At 31.5% G+C, this 19389-nt stretch overlaps 1 protein-coding gene across 1 annotated transcript; it reads right to left on the bottom strand.

Moving 5' to 3' along the window:
* Nucleotides 1-6484: 6484 nt before the first annotated feature.
* LOC112795699 (alpha-N-acetylglucosaminidase) lies at nt 6485-18875 on the bottom strand. The gene is made up of 19 exons (XM_072234849.1): nt 18236-18875; nt 17793-17869; nt 16890-17101; nt 16685-16806; nt 15340-15428; nt 14730-14824; nt 13029-13110; nt 12031-12137; nt 11876-11906; nt 11133-11250; nt 10960-11007; nt 10177-10285; nt 9577-9680; nt 9072-9170; nt 8371-8481; nt 7827-8056; nt 7501-7738; nt 7331-7409; nt 6485-6955 (listed from the first exon to the last, which is right to left on the bottom strand). The coding sequence occupies exons 1-19, from the start codon at nt 18470-18472 to the stop codon at nt 6702-6704; spliced, it is 2442 nt and encodes an 813-aa protein (XP_072090950.1). The 5' UTR covers nt 18473-18875; the 3' UTR covers nt 6485-6701.
* Nucleotides 18876-19389: the final 514 nt, after the last annotated feature.

Below are 19389 nucleotides of genomic sequence, written 5' to 3'. Positions count from 1 at the left end.
CATGCGACGGCGACGCAAGAGAGTACGACCCACTGTGGCGTAATGAAGGAGGGCAACACGTTTTCTCATGGCCGTTGCTTCACTTTCGATTCTCTATTCTCCTCTCGCATCAACTGTCGTGCGCCATCTCCACCACCACCAAATATATCTCTAAACCCTCTTCTTTCCCTCTCTTCCACAATAAAACCCTCTCTAAACCCACCACCACCACAACAACACGTGCCACTGGCTTCGACAACCACAACTCTCCAATTCCCAAGTCATAACAGTACCAACACTTGTCTCTCTTCTCCTTTTTCGATGACATATCTAATATATAAAACAACACAAAGTTCTAAACAACAACACTAAAATATCTTCACTCTAATACCGACATTTTTACCTGAATGATGTGATGGAACTAAGAATTTATTTCATAAAGACTTGAGTTGCAGATTTACAAATTTTGATAAAAAAAATAAGTGAAAAAATCTATAGATAACACAATGAAATTAACAAGAACAAGTGCAAAAATTTGAAAGAGAATAAACAATGTTATTTATATATAAGAAGAAGTCGACGATGACGATGATAACAATGATGATGATGATGATGATGATGATGATAGAGGAGGAGGAAGAAAAAAAAGGAAAAAAAAAAAGAAATTCAAATTAGAAAAGAAGGAGGAGTAGGAAGAGGAGAAAGAGATGGAGATGGTGGTAGTAGTGATAACGATTATGATAATAAAAAAGAAAGTTAAAAAAAAAAGAAAAAAGAAAACAAGAAGAGTCAGAATAAGAGGTGTAAAGAGAAGGAAAAAAAAAAGTGCACACACTTTAATGTAATAAATTATTATAACAATTTAATTGAATTTGACTAAATATTTTAGTTGATTGTAGAACTTTATTCTTTAGTTAATTATTAGTCCATAAAGGTTGATTCTTCAAAAAGAAATAAACTTTAATGCATTATTATTATTATTATTATTATTATTATTATTATTATTAAAATATTTTATAAACATAAAATTTCAATCATCAAATTAATTATTATATATTTAATTATATATATTAGTTTATGTATTTTTCTTAGAAAATAATCAGGCATCACTGTAATAATTAAATTTAATATATTAGAATAATTAAATGTTTTTACAGTAATATTACATAGTTTGTTTTAATAAAACTAAAAAATATTTTTATATAGTAACTAATTTTTAGTATTTGTATAATATAATTGTTATTATTTTATTCTGATTGGACTACCAATATTGATCTAATTATGAAGGAATTAACTTGATTTGATCTAACTAAAGTTTCATACGAGGTTTTCGCATGAAAAATTTTTCCATTTTCAAGACTTTATATATAGACTAATAGGATAAGATGATAAATAAATCCTTAAAATTTTTATAACAGATTTATCTGTTTCTAAAGAACATAAAATACCAAGTAAGCTTTTGATAAAAAAACATACCATGAAAAATATTTGTGATAATGAACTAATAACTCTATAAGAAAAACATACCAAGAAATCATTGAAAATTTGAAAAGCTAAACTTATAAGTTCTTAAAATTTTATATATACATGTTTCATAATTGTGTCAAGAATATATTGTTGGAATTCCGAGAGCTCTAACTCTACTAGGATCATCTATATTAAATTATTAAAAAAATCTAAAAGTGAAAGCATACTTGAATATATAAACACAATTATTAAAAATCTTAATTCTCAATCTTGATTTGTTGTTATTAATAGTCATATATGTCATATGTGATTCTTTGATTTTTTTAATTAAATTCTACCAAAAACCAAAATCCTTAAATCTATTTTTAATTTAATAAAATTCTACATGTAAGCAAAATACTTAACCAAATCTAATCAAGTTATTATAACAATCTTTTAAATTACGCGTCTCTTTCTCCTTTTCCTTCTCCTTTTTCATTTCCTTCTCGAGTTCTCGTTTTCTTCTTCTTCTCCAATTTCGCACACGCATGTTCTTCTTCTTCCCCTCTTCTTCTTCTTTCTCAATGTTGCGTCTTCTTCTTTTTATTCTTTAAGTAATTTTTTAACTGTTTGTTCAAATATGAATTAAATTACTAATAAATCAGAAGTAGGAACTTAAAATAGTTCAACAGAAACAGATCATAGTGTTCAAAACAATGAATGATTCAAGTTCAAATCAGTTGAATGAGAGCGATTTGAATTTTTCTTTTAAATCGAATCAAGTGGACGAGGTTTATATTATTCAATTTTGAATTGAATGGAATGAAATGCAATCACTAAATCCAATTGTTTATGAACACAATTTTTGGTTCATTTAGTATTATATCACGGTTTCATTTTGATAATATTTTCAGTTCATTCGAGACGCAGGTGTTTCTGAATTTGAATTTATATAATGGATAATTTTTTATTCATTTGGTATTATACAATGATTTCGTTTTGATAATATTTTCGGTTCTGGAATTATTTAATGATATCACTATACAGAAAGATAGCGAAAAGGAAAAGAAGAAGAAGAAGAAAACACCGCATCACAAAAGAAGAAGAAGACGTGCACGAATTTAAAAGGAAGAGGAGGAGGAGGAAACAGATAAGAAAAAGGAGAAGACAAAAATGAAAAAGTTGTGTTATTGAAATGTGCGTGTGATACAGACTGGTGTGTTGAAAGTGATTCTTATTGAGTCTAGACCAACTTGATTAGAGTTAGTTATAAAAAATATTTAAATGTGTAAGTGGACTGTCTTTAATTAGTTATTTATTCTCGTTAAACCATTGAAATTCAAGTAAAATAGAATTGTAACCGATTTTATCCTCACTAATTAAATTGAGTTATTTTTTTATATTTATTAAATATACTAAGAAAGTAAAAAATTTTAATACCTATAAATCCATCACTGTAATTTTTGCGAACTCACTTTATATTATTTTTTTCTCAAAAACTTATTTAATATTTTATTTGAACACCTGCATATACATCTTTTGTAAAATTTGATTATTTTATACATGTTCAAAAGGTGAAAAAGAGTAATTGAATGGAACCAACAATCATTAAATGGTTAAATGTCTAGTTGTCATTCTCTTGTAATGTATTTGATGCAAAAGTTTGTGGCAAGTGAAGCATCATCCTCATCCCACAAGTGTTAGACCACCATCAACCAAACTTTATCTCATCTTTCTTTTCCTAAAATATTTTGAAGTTTGAACCCTCTAAAGTTGATTGTGTTGAGGTTCTGAACCAGAAAATTTTGCTAGTTCAAAATTATAGTGATCTGATCTCATGGGCACATGTTGCCTTCAGCAAGCAGCCAAAGAAAACCTAACCATAAGAATCAGGGATTTCGTCATTTGCCCATTTTGCAAATGCAGACAGATTGTCGTTTTTTGTCATTTCAAGTCCTTCAGATATCTACGCATTTTCAGGATTATTCATTCTAAGATTCCAATTCTCTTTCGTTTTCCTTCTATCTACTACTTCCTTTTAAAATTTACGAGGTTCTCATTACGAAGTGGGACAAAGTTAGGCTACTTGATAAGGGTTTTGGATCTGACCTAGTCTCAGCATAATCTAGCACGCAAAATTAATTTATAATATTTGGCTCTTTTGACAAGCATATCTAAGAGTGTCAAAAGATGCCAAATTTATTGGTCATGAGGGTTTGAATTTAAAAAAAAAAAAAAACGTCAAACACTCAAATTTATACTATCAAATTCGTAGATTTTGGTGAGACGGAATAGACCAACTTGCTGGGTCAAAGTTCTCTTTTATTATACAAAAGGAGTGAGTACTACAATAATATACAAAGTAAAATGACAATTAAGTTTTTAAATATTTTGATTATGAGCTAATTAGTCTCTAAAAAGTATTAATTTAATCGGTAGATATATAATATTTTTTTATCAATTCATCAACTAAAACTTAATGGTGATATTTATATGTACGGTTAATTATTTTGACATGTCTATCTATGAAAAATAGTCATGTAGATAACAATTTTTAGAGCGAAATTTTACTTATTTTAATAGGACTTGTAATAAATAAAAAACAGTCGATAAAAGGTATATGAAAATTCAAAAGATAATAAATGTTTTACTATTACGTTTCGCATTATTGACATCTATGTCCACCATTTACTATCTTAGAGGATCTAATTGGTATTTTTTTTTTCTTCTTCAAGGACTAATTAGTCCAAAATCAATATTTTCAAAGGAATTTGAATCCTTTAAATTTTAAATTTTCACTTGAGAGAGTAAAGTGTGATCTCTCACTCTTAAATAGTTTTTCTCTTATATTTTTTCTTGGTCTTACCTATGAAATAAATGATGAGAGATCACGTTTTATCCTTTAAAGTAAAATTTAAAATTTAGAGAATCCAAATTATTTTTAAAGATCTAATTTTCAATTTACTCTAATATATATTAAAAAGTTAAAATAACTTAAGCTGATCGAGTAACTAGTGTAATTGTCCTTTTAAATAACAGTCAGAAATATGTTAAATCTCGTCTCTTATATATATAACAAACTATTAACTCAATTCACTCAAGATAAATATTTAAATAGAACTAAAATACACAACAAATTATTTATTCAACTGCATGACTAGGGATATCATGAAAAACTATATATATATATATATATATATATATATATATATATATATATATATATATATATATATATGGATTTCCAAAATCCAAATACAAAACTTTTTTTCTTTTTGTAATTTTTTATTTATTTTATTTTCTATTTTATTTATTTATTTATTTTGAACTATTATATATATGTTCTAGACTATGTGACATAACTTGTTTCTTGAATCAAAGATAGTTCTTTTTTTTGTTTTAAATCACAAAATTCTATTTCTATTTTTATGTTATTTTATAAATGTTGTTTTAAAATTATTTGTTAATTGAAAATTAAATTGAAACTTTTCTTTTCTATTTTTGTAGTAATTTGAGAATAAATATTATGATTAACAACTCTATTAATGAGAATTTAAAAAAAATTGTGTTATAATCTGATTCTCTTTTATTTGTATTTGAATTGTGGTTGGATTTTCAATTAATTTTTTTTAACAGGTTGATTTCAATTAATTTTGCTTTTTATTTTTTTTTTTAAAAAAAAGAATTTGTTGGATTAGTCTGTCGACCTGCAAATCTATCATAAAATGAGGCAAACTAATATTTTAGATCCATTACTTTAGCGAGATAGACCAATCCACTATATTTTTGAATTTGACACCCCTAAATATATCTATGTTAATAAACCAAGCTTGAGCTCTTCAACGAAATTTTCAGACCATATAGGCCAACCTTTTAATTTAGAAAAATTCTGGGGTATAGATACTAAAAAACATCCATACCTAAAAATCATGCATGAATTTAGGCCTAATAAGCCCTTGTTAGGTAACATACTTCAGGACGATTTCTAAAATTTGTTGTTATATATTTCTTTTCTAATATTATATTTGAACTGCTTTTTCATTTTATGAGATTATTATTTTGTACATTATAATTATTTAAAATAAGTATTATACTTCTGCTTTTTAAATAAAATAAATTGTTACCTGATGTACAAACTCAGTAAGTAGTTACTTGGTTTATTAGTTGTATTAACAAGTTAGTTAGCATAGTCTAGCACTAATTAGTTAGTTGTAGAAAGTGAAATAGAAATTAGTTAACTTCTTATCCTAACTCGGCTAGTTAGATAGACCACTATATATAGCTAATTGTTATAACAGTATAAGATGAGATTCATCATTTTGTGCATTGAGCTAATAAGAATTAAGTCTCTCATTTTCTCTCTCTGTCTCCACCTTTGCTCTGCTCTCACACTCCCTCTTCGCACCTTCAACACATTAATTGTTTTGCAACACAGTGTGATTTCGTGCGATCTCAGAAAATATCAAAGTTCGTAGTTGATAGAACATAAAAAACGACAACTGTAAGGTGAAAAGTCCAAACGGGAGGATGAAAGAGGTTCATAAAAAGATTACAATTATAGAAATTAGACAATTAGAAAGGAGTTTGATGATAGATTATAAAATTGTTGATATTAAGATTGAAAAGATAAGACTAGGATTCCAAACTCAATAAAAGTTGGAAAGGAGATTGAAAATAAATACGGATAGATATCACTCAGATTGTTAATGATAGAGTTGTAAAGATAAAATAGATGAATAATGAATAATAAAATAATAAATTAAATAAGATTTTAAAATTAAATAATATATGAAAGATCAATTAATAAATAAAAACTAAAATAGACTATTCGACAAATTTTTAAAAGAAATAAAAAATATGTTTTATTACTAAAATCACTTAATAGTCCAAACATTATGGAACATCAAAATCGGGACCATTTGACATATGCTTTGGAGAGGGTTTTTAAAGTTGATCAGGTATAATTAAAATTACATCAATTGATTTTCTTTTCATATTTTTGGTAATCAATATTACATTAAATTATTTTATACTTTCCTATTATATTAAAACTTCCCCAAGCACAACATACGAGATATTATTCACATTTAGTAAGGAACAAGATCTGTCTTCAATGTTCTTAGTACTACATAAGTATAGTTTTATACATGGCAAAAATGCCAAGGTAGTTTATACATTGCATGAAATGGAAATTAAAGTTTTCAATCCCGTGTATGGTATATATAAATGCAGTTCATTCAAGTTTACTTGGTTTTCAGTACCTTTCAATATAAGCTTTATGCAAGGATTGTTGAAGTTCTCAAGTATTTATTGAAGAGCCATCTTGAAGTATTCAGAGCATCTCCTCTACTCTTCAATGGAAATATGTTTGTACTGTTTTGCCAATCATTGGTAAGCTTTATCCACTCCCTTCTCCATTCCTTCAGATTAAAATCCTCGCCATTCTCTAAGCTTTCTCTTAATTGTTTGAAATAAATAGCAGCTCTGGGACCATAGTAATCACGGAGAAGACCACTCCAGTACTTGTTCCCTGTTGAAAAAGTTGTTCAACATAGTAATTGATATCAGAATAAATTGGCATGTCAAAAAGGTTTTCTTTTAAGAATGTGCAGATCAACAACACCCTAAACTTTCCTAAATGTGCATTTTACCCAAAATAAGTATAATATACGTCCCAAAACTTTGGGTTCGCCCCGAAATCTTTCTTAAAGATGCAACTTTGACATTCTAAACTTGTTAATTGATGGAAAAATTGCTAATACGATCAATCTACGCATTTGGGAAATTTCAGGGGATCAACTTGCACATTTTTGCAGTTTAGGAACTAATATGCACATGACATAAAATTCAGGGGGTGAAATGCAACCAACACTTATAAAAATGGCAAGGAACTATCTATCATTACCGTAATCACGAAGTAGACTGGCTTCCAACTCCGTGTTGTCGTACCACATGGTGATTTGTGTTCTCGCATTCCACTCATACTGTAGATGTTTAGATTACAACAATTTAAGTATAGAACAGAATGACAGAATGCATGGATTTGAATTTTTTGCCAATCAATGAAAATCAAACCTGCTTCTGCTGTTCTTGATTTTGAGCTAGTTGCTTTGCACTTTCTAACCAAGGTCCTAGAAGAAATCCATCATGGGTAGCCAAGAGCGTGTCCAAATCATTGACCAGGTTCAGAAATTTCCGGCTGAGGAGAGTCACTTGATCAAGATCACGTGATTGGTATGCCTCTATGACCTCAAAGAACAACTGATTTGCATATTTTGCCAAGACTTGTCTAGTCAGATCAACAATGTCATACCTGGGATACACAAGAGATACCATGAATTTGGATTTGGAAACATATAATAGCTAAGCAAGAGTAAGGGAAACTCTTAATACGTTCTCACCTGTAAGTGTTACTTCTTGAAAGTTCATCTCCACTGCAAAGAAAAAGCTCCAATGCATGAATTACTTCAGAAGTTGGATACCACAAATGAGGTTGTTCAAATGAATCAGTTATTTCCCTGATAAATGTTTTTGTGTATGGTTTGCCATACTTCAGAAACCCATTTTGCTGTCCTGAAATCAAGGATGGGTCGACATCCGGGATTGATACAATGACATCTCTATTTTTGTCCTGTTACCATAAACAAATAATATCTTGTCAAATAATAGACGAATACAATGTAGTTCTTGGTTGGTTGAAAATGGACTTGAGCAATAAGATGTGCAGTTATACAAGTAATTATCAGTCAGAATTACATGAAGGAGACATATACCTTTTTCTCTAGCATTGTACATATGAAGAAAACAATATTCAACATATGATAAAAGGAAGTGTACAGTGTGATATAATAAGTTGAACACATAATTTCACTGAAGCTCTTCTATTGCGAGACTAACAGGAATTACTAATCTGAGATATGTTATAAGCATTGAGCAAGCACTCACATAGGCACCATCTGTGCAATTGTAAATGGTGTGGTATAATATGTTCCATCCCTTCTGGATTAAAGGAACTGACTGCCCATAACGTCTGGTTGAATACAGATCAACCCACACCTGAGAAAGGAACAACCATAACTGATATGAAAAACTTCAATCTGAAAACATTTACCATGATATTGAGATAGATATGAAGAAAACACAACCTAACTAGAGAATGGATTTAGTAAAGGCTCGGAGGCTAACGACTTTTCATTATAACAGAAGTGAAACACACTTGTATAGGAATGAAACAGTATGCAAAGCTTGAAGCATATAACTATATAAAAATGTATTCATATAACGTCATACTACAGGCTTACCAGAGAACTAATAAATAATAAATCTTAATATTATACAGATTCACTTTCCTGCACACCATAGTTATTGGTAAATTCACATAGGCACCGTGTGAAAATGATAGTGCCAATGGAAATATATTATACAGGTAAAAAGGAAGCTAAAAACACGAGAGATTCTTATCAAAATTGTCAGCAAAATGGAGCTCATACATATTCTGGTTGTTTTTAAATAAAGAGAAAATATGTCAGACTTACATCCAAAGTACAAACTTATCAAGTAGAGGTTACATTCATATTGAAGAAAATCTCTCTTAATGACATGTAGAATACAAAAAGACTTGCTGCCGGGATTTTTCTTATTCATACCTTAACGTCAATTTTATTGTGTTGAAATGCCATTTCTGACATCAGATCATAGACAATTGGATTCTGTTCTATACCTTCCATTGACATTCCAACTCCAACCTTTGGAAAATCAAATAGACCACCATGGTAAGTATGATCTATATGCTTATAATAGCCAGAAATATAATTATTTTTGTACATAGTAATATCATCTTCTACATGTTTCACATGCTAAATGGGGATCGAGTGGACAAGATGGAAAAGATATTGCTCAAGTTGGACAGACTACTTTGGAAATGGATTGCCACCTTCAACAATATACATTGATGTATGAGTGTGCTTTTGAGTATCTGTTAAATAATCAATTGAGAGAAAAAAAAAATTTTCGAGATGCAAGATGATCCTTTCTCATGTTTATATATATAACAAAAGATGCTTGTAATAAATTAAACTTATTTAGTCATTTGAGAGCATAATATAACAGAGCCAAAAAACCCAAGTAAGATAGCAGAAATGGATAACTTGCCATTGTTGAGTTAATGCTTATACGTGCTTTAATTGGCCCAGATGCTATTGCATCCAATATCCCATACATCTCGATGTTTGCTGCGAAGTTGTGCAGCATACACCTGTGAAGCAAAAATATTACACCCAATCAATCAAAGAACAAAATAATGCAAATAGATAAGCTGAATAATAGTATTAACTAAAAAGTATAAAAGCCATAATACCTACAATGTATAGATATAGACATGTATGAAACAAATAATTTGAATTATATTATGGGCATCAAATAATTTGAATGCAAGTCCACCAGTGGCTAATAGTTACTTGGACAACATTGTCAGTGTATTGCAAAACAACTATAAATCAATCAATGAACCACCTCCTTATGAAGCTGAATATTGGCTTGAACATAATGCCAACCAAATTTTAATGAAAGGGAAGATAAATCAAATTATAGGACACTGAAAAAAATATATTTTACATCGAGGCAGAGTCAAGATATCGCTGGCACATGTATAGCAGAGGCAAGAATATGGATATAGCCAACAAAATTAAAAAATAGATGGGATGATATTATTATTATTTTCATTGATCAAGATAAAAGGGAAATTGACTTTCCAAATGTAGGGAACTCCATAAAACTGCCCTGATGTAATCCATATAGGTTTTACTTCAGCGTACAAGTCAAGTATGACCAACTTTCCAATGGGAACAGAATGCAAAAGGGCCTGAAATAAGCTCAGAAAAGGAGAAAATTAAAAAAGAAAAAAAAAGGTTCAAGGTCACGTATAAATGAATGGTGATATATTAGTAACAATAAACAACTAGCATTAACTTATATTCTAGAAAGCATCCATGCTGATTAATGTATCAACTGTTCACAAGTATATAGCACTATAGCAGAGCCATTAGGACCATTACTTACATAATCACTATCTTAAGCAGCCAATGAAAGAAAAGAACAGGGAAAAAAAAGGAACAAAGAAAAGAAATACTAAGAGTAACTAATCCATTGTCTCAAACTGAATTACAATGATAGAGAGGGTATTAGAGAACCCATCAACTCTCATAGAACTCTAACAAATGAGCAAAGACTCCTAAATAATGCCTTTATTTAGAGTGACCCAACTCCGCTAACTAACTACTAGCAAACTCACAAATGGGATCCTAACAAAGCCATCAAATTTCAATACATACCAACAACCATAAACATTGATGGAGATATCTACGATGTATGAAAACTAAGACAAAAGCAATCTAACATGAAAACAGTTAAGGCAACAAAGTGGTTTACACATACAGATCTTAGACAAACTTTACTTGTAACTTCTAGACCATTGCAATTATTGAAAACAAAGGAAAAAGTAAGACTTTCTATGAAAAAAAAAAAATATTATATGACCTTCATTTGTGGTGGTTTCCAGAATGGGTCATATGAAAATAGCCATCCCTGCATACAGAAAATTGGACCATTAGGTTTCATTGCTGCATAAATCTACAGGCATGAAATTTTAGTTAGTTATACACAAAAGCTGCTATTTGACACTAAAGAAAAAAGCAAACTAATTCCTATACCTGCATCAGCCAAACAGCATCATCATCACCACTTTGCATTCCCTTAAAGATTGCTGCTCCTAATGATGAAATGTACTCTGGATCATCACTAGGTGGGGTGTTCTCATCAAAAGTATCACTGTGATTGGTTCAACATAATCTATGTTATTAAATTGAAGCACGTATCAGCAAAAGCAGTGATAAAAGGCAAAATTCTCCAGATTTTGCGTACTAATCATGGATGTTATTATAACTTTAATTCAGGCCTTTGCCTTGGCATCAAATGGAGCAAAAACACAAGGAATTTCATAATTACTGCCACCAGAGAGAGTCCTCTAAAATCACAACTTAGAATGATTACACAATTCTAGCTCCACTATCCTGGGACAATCAAATGAGATGTGTTTCTCCGAATGAACTCATTCATTAGATACTCATGGATTTAATATTTAATCATTATGCATATTGATGATAATAACAAATGCGATGAATACAAGAATCTAGAATAAAGTTCTGAGAAGTGTGAAAACATATCCAAGGAACTACAAAGGTGAGATTTAAGCATGAAACTTATTGGCATGCACTTCTTAGTAAGAAAGTAAGACATAACATCATTTCTGCCAGGAAGGGTCAACGTTCAATCTTTCAAGTTACAGCTAGTGCAGTCCTACTAGATCTCCATGTACATACAGAAATTTACACAATATTCAGCAAAGATAACATCATTCTACTCTTTTGAAATTGATGTGTAAAAATATACTTACCAATTATATATGTGGCTGGTTCTTCCATACTCTGGAAAGAGACATAATCAAATATATAAAACAATTAAATTGGTATCCATTAGATAAAATTATAGAATAGCTGCATGAATCCTTTTAATTTGCACTGCAAACTGGGCAACAAAAGTTCAAATCACCTTGCAATTGTTTCTCAATGAATGCTTTCCCAATATCGATGAACAAGGGATCAGTAGCATCAAGAAGATAAGTGCAACACCATTTGACATCGTTCTTAACAGAAAACCTATAGCAGGATGAAAGAAAGGTACATAAAAGTATGTATTGGGGGGGGGGGGGGGTTTCAATGGACATGAGTGAAACAGAAAACATATAATATCTGGCTTTGATATCCTTTCATTGGGCTATCACACTAAATCCATGGTATCACATTTTTGTAATGATAAAATACATAAAAGCATAAACACCCAGTTTCCTATAGCACATTTCTCTCTTTTGCTCAGTTTTATATAGGGATTGATGAAATTTAGTAACTCATGGACATGCATGATCAAATGGATTTACTACTCATGCATGGGGGTTATCAATATTTTGAAAGGAAAAATCAACGGGTACAAGAATTAAGAACATTTGTTTGGTTTTAGTGACATTCATGGTACTGGTACTAGATATTAAAGCCATAAATCGTTGTTGCTAAGCATTACCAATTTCGGAATGTTATCTATTTTTGAAGGTGCAAGATTAAATTTTATATTTCTAGGGACAGTAAAGAGTGACGGGGTGCTAAACATATAAGTTATTTCTCCAAGCCAGCTTGACTCTCTGGTTTCCAGTTTTCTCTATCTAAGAAACCTCTCTGCTGGTGATTTTGTAAATTTGTTCCTCAAAAAACTAGGCATCCAATCACCATCATAGATATGCTTCTGTTGTTTAATGAGTTTGTGTTAATATACTGGTATGTGAGATATGTATTAGTGTCAGCTGATCCATATACATATACAAGTATCACAAATTGGTGTAACAGTGTAACACAATACAAACTTCGAATATTCACAAAAAATATCAAATAGCTGAATTTTTAGAATGATGTTAGTAAACTTCCTAAACCAGTGCAATTGTTGAATAAGCAGACTAATTTTATGGAAGTTCAAATTAACACGCATACAGCTGTACTTACCAATTTCCCAAGCGTGTTATTTTTGCTAATGGAAATATACGTTTCAGTGCCACAGGGACATTTCCAGAAAAAGCTGGTAGGACTGCAAAGCAATTATTCAGTATATAAATGTTCTAATTTACAGAAAATGGAAATAGAACATTGACCGCCAAAGGTGTCAACTTCATATATCTCAGATTAAGTTTTGATGATTAACAAAGACAAATACAATTTAAAATTTTCATTAAGTTTTTATCTAATAGTTTGCTCAAGTGTTTTTAAATTACTAGAGAATCTTTCTCTAAATTATAAAAGTTAACTAGTTAAAAGTGCTATCTCAGAAGGACTATACTATAAAGTCATAACCTCAGAACGAGCTTCTGAGATGCTAGTCAACCTCAGAAATGAGAAAAGTCACTTCCTAATACATCACAAATGGAAGAATGTGTGGAAATAGACCCCAGAAATGGTTTTGCTTGCAGCACAGATAATTTTGGCTCCCAACATTTATAGGTGAAGAAGGGAGAGAGGTTGAGATAATAGGTGAAGAAGAAGATTCTATTATGAGTAACTGAGTTAATGGTCAACTCATAGCATATATATAGTTAGAACACAAGAGGAAAAGGTGACTGATACGGTGACCACAAACAGGTTTGGTTTAGTTTACAAGAGAGGTAAGTAGTTCTACTTGCTGGTATTATTTGGCTGTTTGTTTGTTCCTTTTGAGCTAAGCTAACAGGCATGAGGGTAGTAGTCTCAGTAGCTACTGCCTATAAATACTAGTTTACCAGTTAGTTTTCAGTGTGTGAATTTTTCTGTTATATCTGTTTGAATGGGAGAGGCTAAGCTCCCTCCATAGTTGGTAGTTCCAACCGTGTATTCCTATAGGGACTGTAATTTGCAATCTCTAGTTCTTCAATAAACCTTACCAATTCTGCTAGCTGCTGAATCTATCAGTGACATTCTTCACATAAGTTAGTTACAGTCCAGATTTTGATCCGTCTAGACTCCTCTAAACTCCTCTAGAACTACTCTTCATCTTACTCTATTAAGGAAAGAATATCTAAGGTTCTTAGATTCTTATAATTTTAGTCAAAACTTAGCCCGGAAAAACTTGAAGAAACGATATCTTGTAACATCGTTTTATAGTGTAAATCTTAACTATTGTCGAGGACTGGATGTAAGCAAGTCTCAACTGAACTAGCATATATCTTTGTGCATTATCTTCTGAAATTTATCTCTTTAACATTCCTTCATTCAAGTTGTTTATACACCTTAGAAACTGTTTTCAGAAATATAACTTTAACCTTCTTAAAATCAGAACCAATATATTCTGCTACTCACAAGCTCAGGAGCGATAAGCCTTTTTTTGTGATCTCAGAAAAAGTTTCAAGGCACGATTCTACCCCATTCTCATGCACTTTTAGCCATTTCAAAAGGTTTCATCATCTCTTAAGAGACAAGTATCTACACAATTATGCTTGTAATTGATTTGGGTGCTACCATAAACAAAAAGAATACCAATTCACTGTTTGTTTTCTATTTTATCCTTTCATAAAGGTCTATCATAGAAATGATTTATGATATGATGCTATTATTCTATTTTATCCATGAAATTGACACGATGTAGTGATGAAAAGCCTTAATTGTTGTTGTTTAGTATGCATAAGGATCAACAATGATTTACTAACGTCAAAATACAAGAGCCCGTAGATTCATTACCAGGATTCATTCCAAGCTCATACATTCGGGCAAGAATTTTCTTCTGCATGTTTAACTGTTGATCCAACCAGCTCTGTGGCAGGGGTCCGCCCCATCTGGAAAAAATTACACAATCATTCACACTCTAAATATTGAGCTGGGCTGCTAGAACCAGAATGATTACGAAACTCTGGACAAAGAGAAAGAGTTTTTCCTAGAAGCATTAAACTTGAGAAATTTATAATGAAACTGAAAAGTCTTGGCCACTACATATACATTTTGTAAGTTTTCAACCCTAATTATTTAGGCTAAAATTGAAAGGTACTTTGTGCCTAGTGTAAACTCAAGATAAAGTGCAAGAAGTAGTTTTTTAATTTAAAAGTTTTTTTTGTACCTACAACAGATTTGAACTTTTATTAGAAATTTTAACACTAAATTGTAAATAACGGTATTTTCAGAAATTGATATTGTGACCAAAAGGTACTGTTTTTTCTTTTTCATTTCTTTTTTTTCCCCCTCAACCACTATATTCGTGGTAAAGATAATAAAAAATTACTGAACCTAGAAATATAACATATAATATGAATCATCTAAGTCAAACAAGAAGACCATGAATTTGGTTACCACTCACCCATGCAAATTTCCCATTCGTGACCATGCAAGAAATGCGGGGCCTCCAAAGAAATCATCCAAATCAGAAGTGCTCATGTTAAATTTCTCCTGGAGAATAAATATAAAGTCACCCATATGATAAATTCTTTAAACGGAATTGAACAATATTTAAGATTACTGAGCTACAGATAATGATTATTTGAATAAAAAATTCTATTACAGAACTATGGACCAAAATCGACTTTCACATTGTTAACTCTTATGGTCTAGAGAGATGAAACTTGCTAGCAGTATAGGTGCTAAGAGTTATATGCTAAAAAGGAAGAAGGCCATTAGAGAACTAAGTCGGAAATGTACATGCAGTAGAAAAATTACGCCAATCCATTGAGATATGGTATGCTACAAGTGAATATTTACGACAAGAAATGAGTCCCAATTTTAGGATGACCGACCCCCTAAATCCAGTTCATATAATGTCTTTCTCAGGCGCTAGAGGAAATGCATCTCAAGTACACCAATTAGTGGGTATGAGAGGATTAATGTCAGATCCACAAGGACAAATGATTGATTTACCCATTCAAATCTAATCTGACTGAACTTGAACATTTTCTATATCCTATAAGATGGAAGATTACTCTATATATCTCCTGCCGTTATTAGATCATAATATGTATTCACACTCAAATTGATGTTAACAGATCATAGCTTGCTTGCAAAGCCAGTGTCTTAAGAGAAGAGCCACAAAATTTCATGCAAAGATAGAGCATGTAGTTGTTCATGGCAAATATATAAACTGCTAGATATATAGAATAATTCTTATGCCTCCTTCTCAAAAGGTTTTTCTTTGAGACACTTGGTGTGGTTCTTTATAAGGTATCATAAACTCTGACTATGCGCCGATGCGATCATTGTTGATAATTTAAATTAAACTTATTTACAAGATATAGTATATGTATGTTAGCTCATGCTTTAAGCCCGAAGAGCTCTGGCAGTTTTACATGAAATGTGAAGGAGATGGAAAATAATAAATTGGTCATCACCTAATAACTGTGCCTTTCGAATGTTTATTGTTTTGCATAAACCATAAATTCAAGGAAACGGTTATGCTCTTTAGGATATGCATTTTTTTCACTGCTCAAGCTTTCCGTAAATTAAAAACGAAAATGACTATTCATAGTACCCTAAACCCTTATTTAAAGAACTTTTCTGACAATATAACATCTAGAACTTGTCAGATGGTGCATATTTGAAAGTTGATTTTGAAGATTAAAGTCATTTTCAGAAAGTTACAAAGCGACAAAATGATGTCATAATGCCAGACTTATTCCAAAAACTATTTAAAGCATTTGGGTAGGAATACTAACCTGAAACACTTTCTGCCAGATAGTCTCTTGACCTGTAAATGCGAGTGGTAGGTTGATACCCTGCAGAGCCATCCAGTCAATCTCCTTCTCCCATCTGTTCCAATCCCACCAGGCAAACGAATCTTCCAAAACGAAAATAAAATAAGATCACATGGAAACAAACTGTTCTATTGTAAAACCATGATGCTCAAAGAGGCAAGCTTACAGCTAGATGTAACAGCATTTTGGTAATAGCTCCATGGAACAGGCCTCGGAACCAAGATCCCAGCCTCCTGAACACGTGGAAGAAATCCCACCTTAGGCACCGAAGATAGTTGCGAGCCACCAGTTTTGTCCCATGATATATGTGAGCCACACCGTTGCTTTAAATACCAGTGTAGACCAGCCACAATGTCCACTCCAGTAGTCCCAGCTATACTGTTGAGGGCTGAAAATCATTATTCATCTAACCATTTTAAAATCTTTCAGCAAGATTATCATAATGCATTAAGCTTAGTTACCTTAGTTGAGAGTTAATTTTCTGACTCAACCTATTAGTTATAACAAAACACACTAAGTTTGTTATTGATTTGTTACTTACTTTTCCATGTGCCCATGTATGAAAGCCAAATATAGTATTTCGGGTGAAAATCACTAGCTAAGGGTCCACTAAAGTTCAACTAATCTTATTCAAGTTAGCTTAGCTTATTATGAGGTAATTCTCCCAGCATTAAGTCTTCTATATTTCGAAAACCTTGCCAAAGAACTAGTACTGAACCATTTGAACCAACCAATTATTATAGTCACGTCCTCCCTCAGTTCTAAAAAAGTCTGCTTAGCCAAATTGGTTCTGTAAAAAGAATCATGTATCTCGATCCAATTTGTATCCAAATATATTAAATTTACCCGTATCCTTTTGTGCAAAATGGATTTATTTTGAAACGGAGTAAGTATAGTCTTAGACCGCAGTAGACAACCACAACTGCAACTACTACAATATCACAGTTTTAATTTAATTTTCTTCCCTTTTTTGATTACGAGACAACAGTAAGTGCAACCTAAAACCACAACACAGAATTTCCAATCATGAATATTGCAAATGAAATCTAAAAATTCAATATTAGCATACAGTATTTGAGGATCCCCGGCTCGTGTGTAAGCAGGATGGTTTTTTACTACAAAGCAATAGTCACTGCCGCATTCATCCTGTAAATGAGAAAATTATATAAGCTACGAAAATGGTATTCTTTCATATTGCTGGCGAAAATCACCCAAAAGATATGAATAGTAAATAAGCTTTAGATGATTTTATGACAACTGAATTTTTTTATGATCCAAATTTTGTAAAGATTTAAAAATACTTTAGAAATCTTTTCATTTTTGTATGCACCTTCTAACTAATTATTTAAATGTTTCTATACAAATTTGAGTCAGATGCACAAGCTGCTAAATACAAAATGCGTTTGCCAATTAAAAATATATACCTTATTTGTTTCGAGATTAATTGTATCATTTTGCTAGTTTACCCTAGTCAGTTCAAAAATGAAAAGAAAAATGAGTAATTGGGATTACCTTGGAGATAATTCGGAAGTGGAAGCTCGAGGAGTGGGAAGGGAGGAGGCGGTGGACGACGGCCGCAGCAGCGGCTTCCTGGACGGAAGGAGGAGCCCTCTGGCGGTCCTGGATTCGGAGTAGGCGAGAGATGGAGTCGAGGCCGGCGGTGGAAGAGAGAGCTGGGTTTGGGAACCAAAGACTTTGGAGTATGATGAGAAAAATGGCGGGAAAAAATGGGAGCATGTTGGGGTTCATTAGTAAAGAAGGCTTTTGCGAATAGAAGAAGAAGAGGAAGAAGAAGCGTATTTGAGGAAGGAGGTTCCATGAGGAAACAGAATAAAAGTATTCAATTTGGAGGCCGGCAGAGAGACGACACAAGAGTTGTTAACTGTGGAAGCTGATGTTTCAGCTACTAAGAGGAGTTCGTTTGTCCGTTTTTTATTGCCAGAAAACTAGTTTTATACTCGAAAGTAGAAACACATAAATGCTTGGCAACCAAATATCTTGCTACATATTTAAGTTTTTTTTGACAGTCAAGTTCAACTAAATTAATTTAAACCCAACAAAAATCATCCCAACATTCGTATTCGGCATTCATCATTCTCCTTTTTCTTCTTTCTTCTTCTTCTCTTTTTTCTTGGCGTTTCTTTTTCTTCTTAAGGTGTTTCTTCCTCATCTTCTTTCTTTTATCTTACTCTTATTGTTGCTTCTTTTCTTTTTTTTCTTTTTTTTTCTAGTGCTTTTACAACATTGTGCATTTCTTTTTCTCTATTTGATTTTTTTTTTGTTTTTATTTTTTTGAAAGAGTAAAACAAAAAGAATTTTGAAAAGATAAAAAAAGAGTTGAATAAGATAAAAAGATGATAACGAAGAAAAAGGAGGGAAAAGAGTTTTTAGTTATGTATAATTTTTCAAAAAATAATTTCGATGCATTATGAATTTAAAATAAGGTACACTTTTGGTCTGTACTTGTTTTGAATTGAGTTTGTTTGTGTGCCGTTATCATTAAGTACTTTCGCTGAATTCTGCATTTATATAAAGTATATTTGGTCTGTGCTTATTTGGAATTGAGTTTGTTTGTGTATCCTTATCATTAAGTAATTTCGGTACATTCTGAATTTAATTTCGATGCATTCTGGATTTAAATAAGGTGCAATTTTATTTTGAACTTG

The sequence above is a fragment of the Arachis hypogaea genome, chromosome 4, assembly GCF_003086295.3.
Source record: "Arachis hypogaea cultivar Tifrunner chromosome 4, arahy.Tifrunner.gnm2.J5K5, whole genome shotgun sequence".
NCBI lineage: Eukaryota > Viridiplantae > Streptophyta > Magnoliopsida > Fabales > Fabaceae > Arachis > Arachis hypogaea.
The sequence above is the reverse complement of the archived record's forward strand: the minus strand, read 5'-3'. Positions and strand labels throughout refer to the sequence as shown.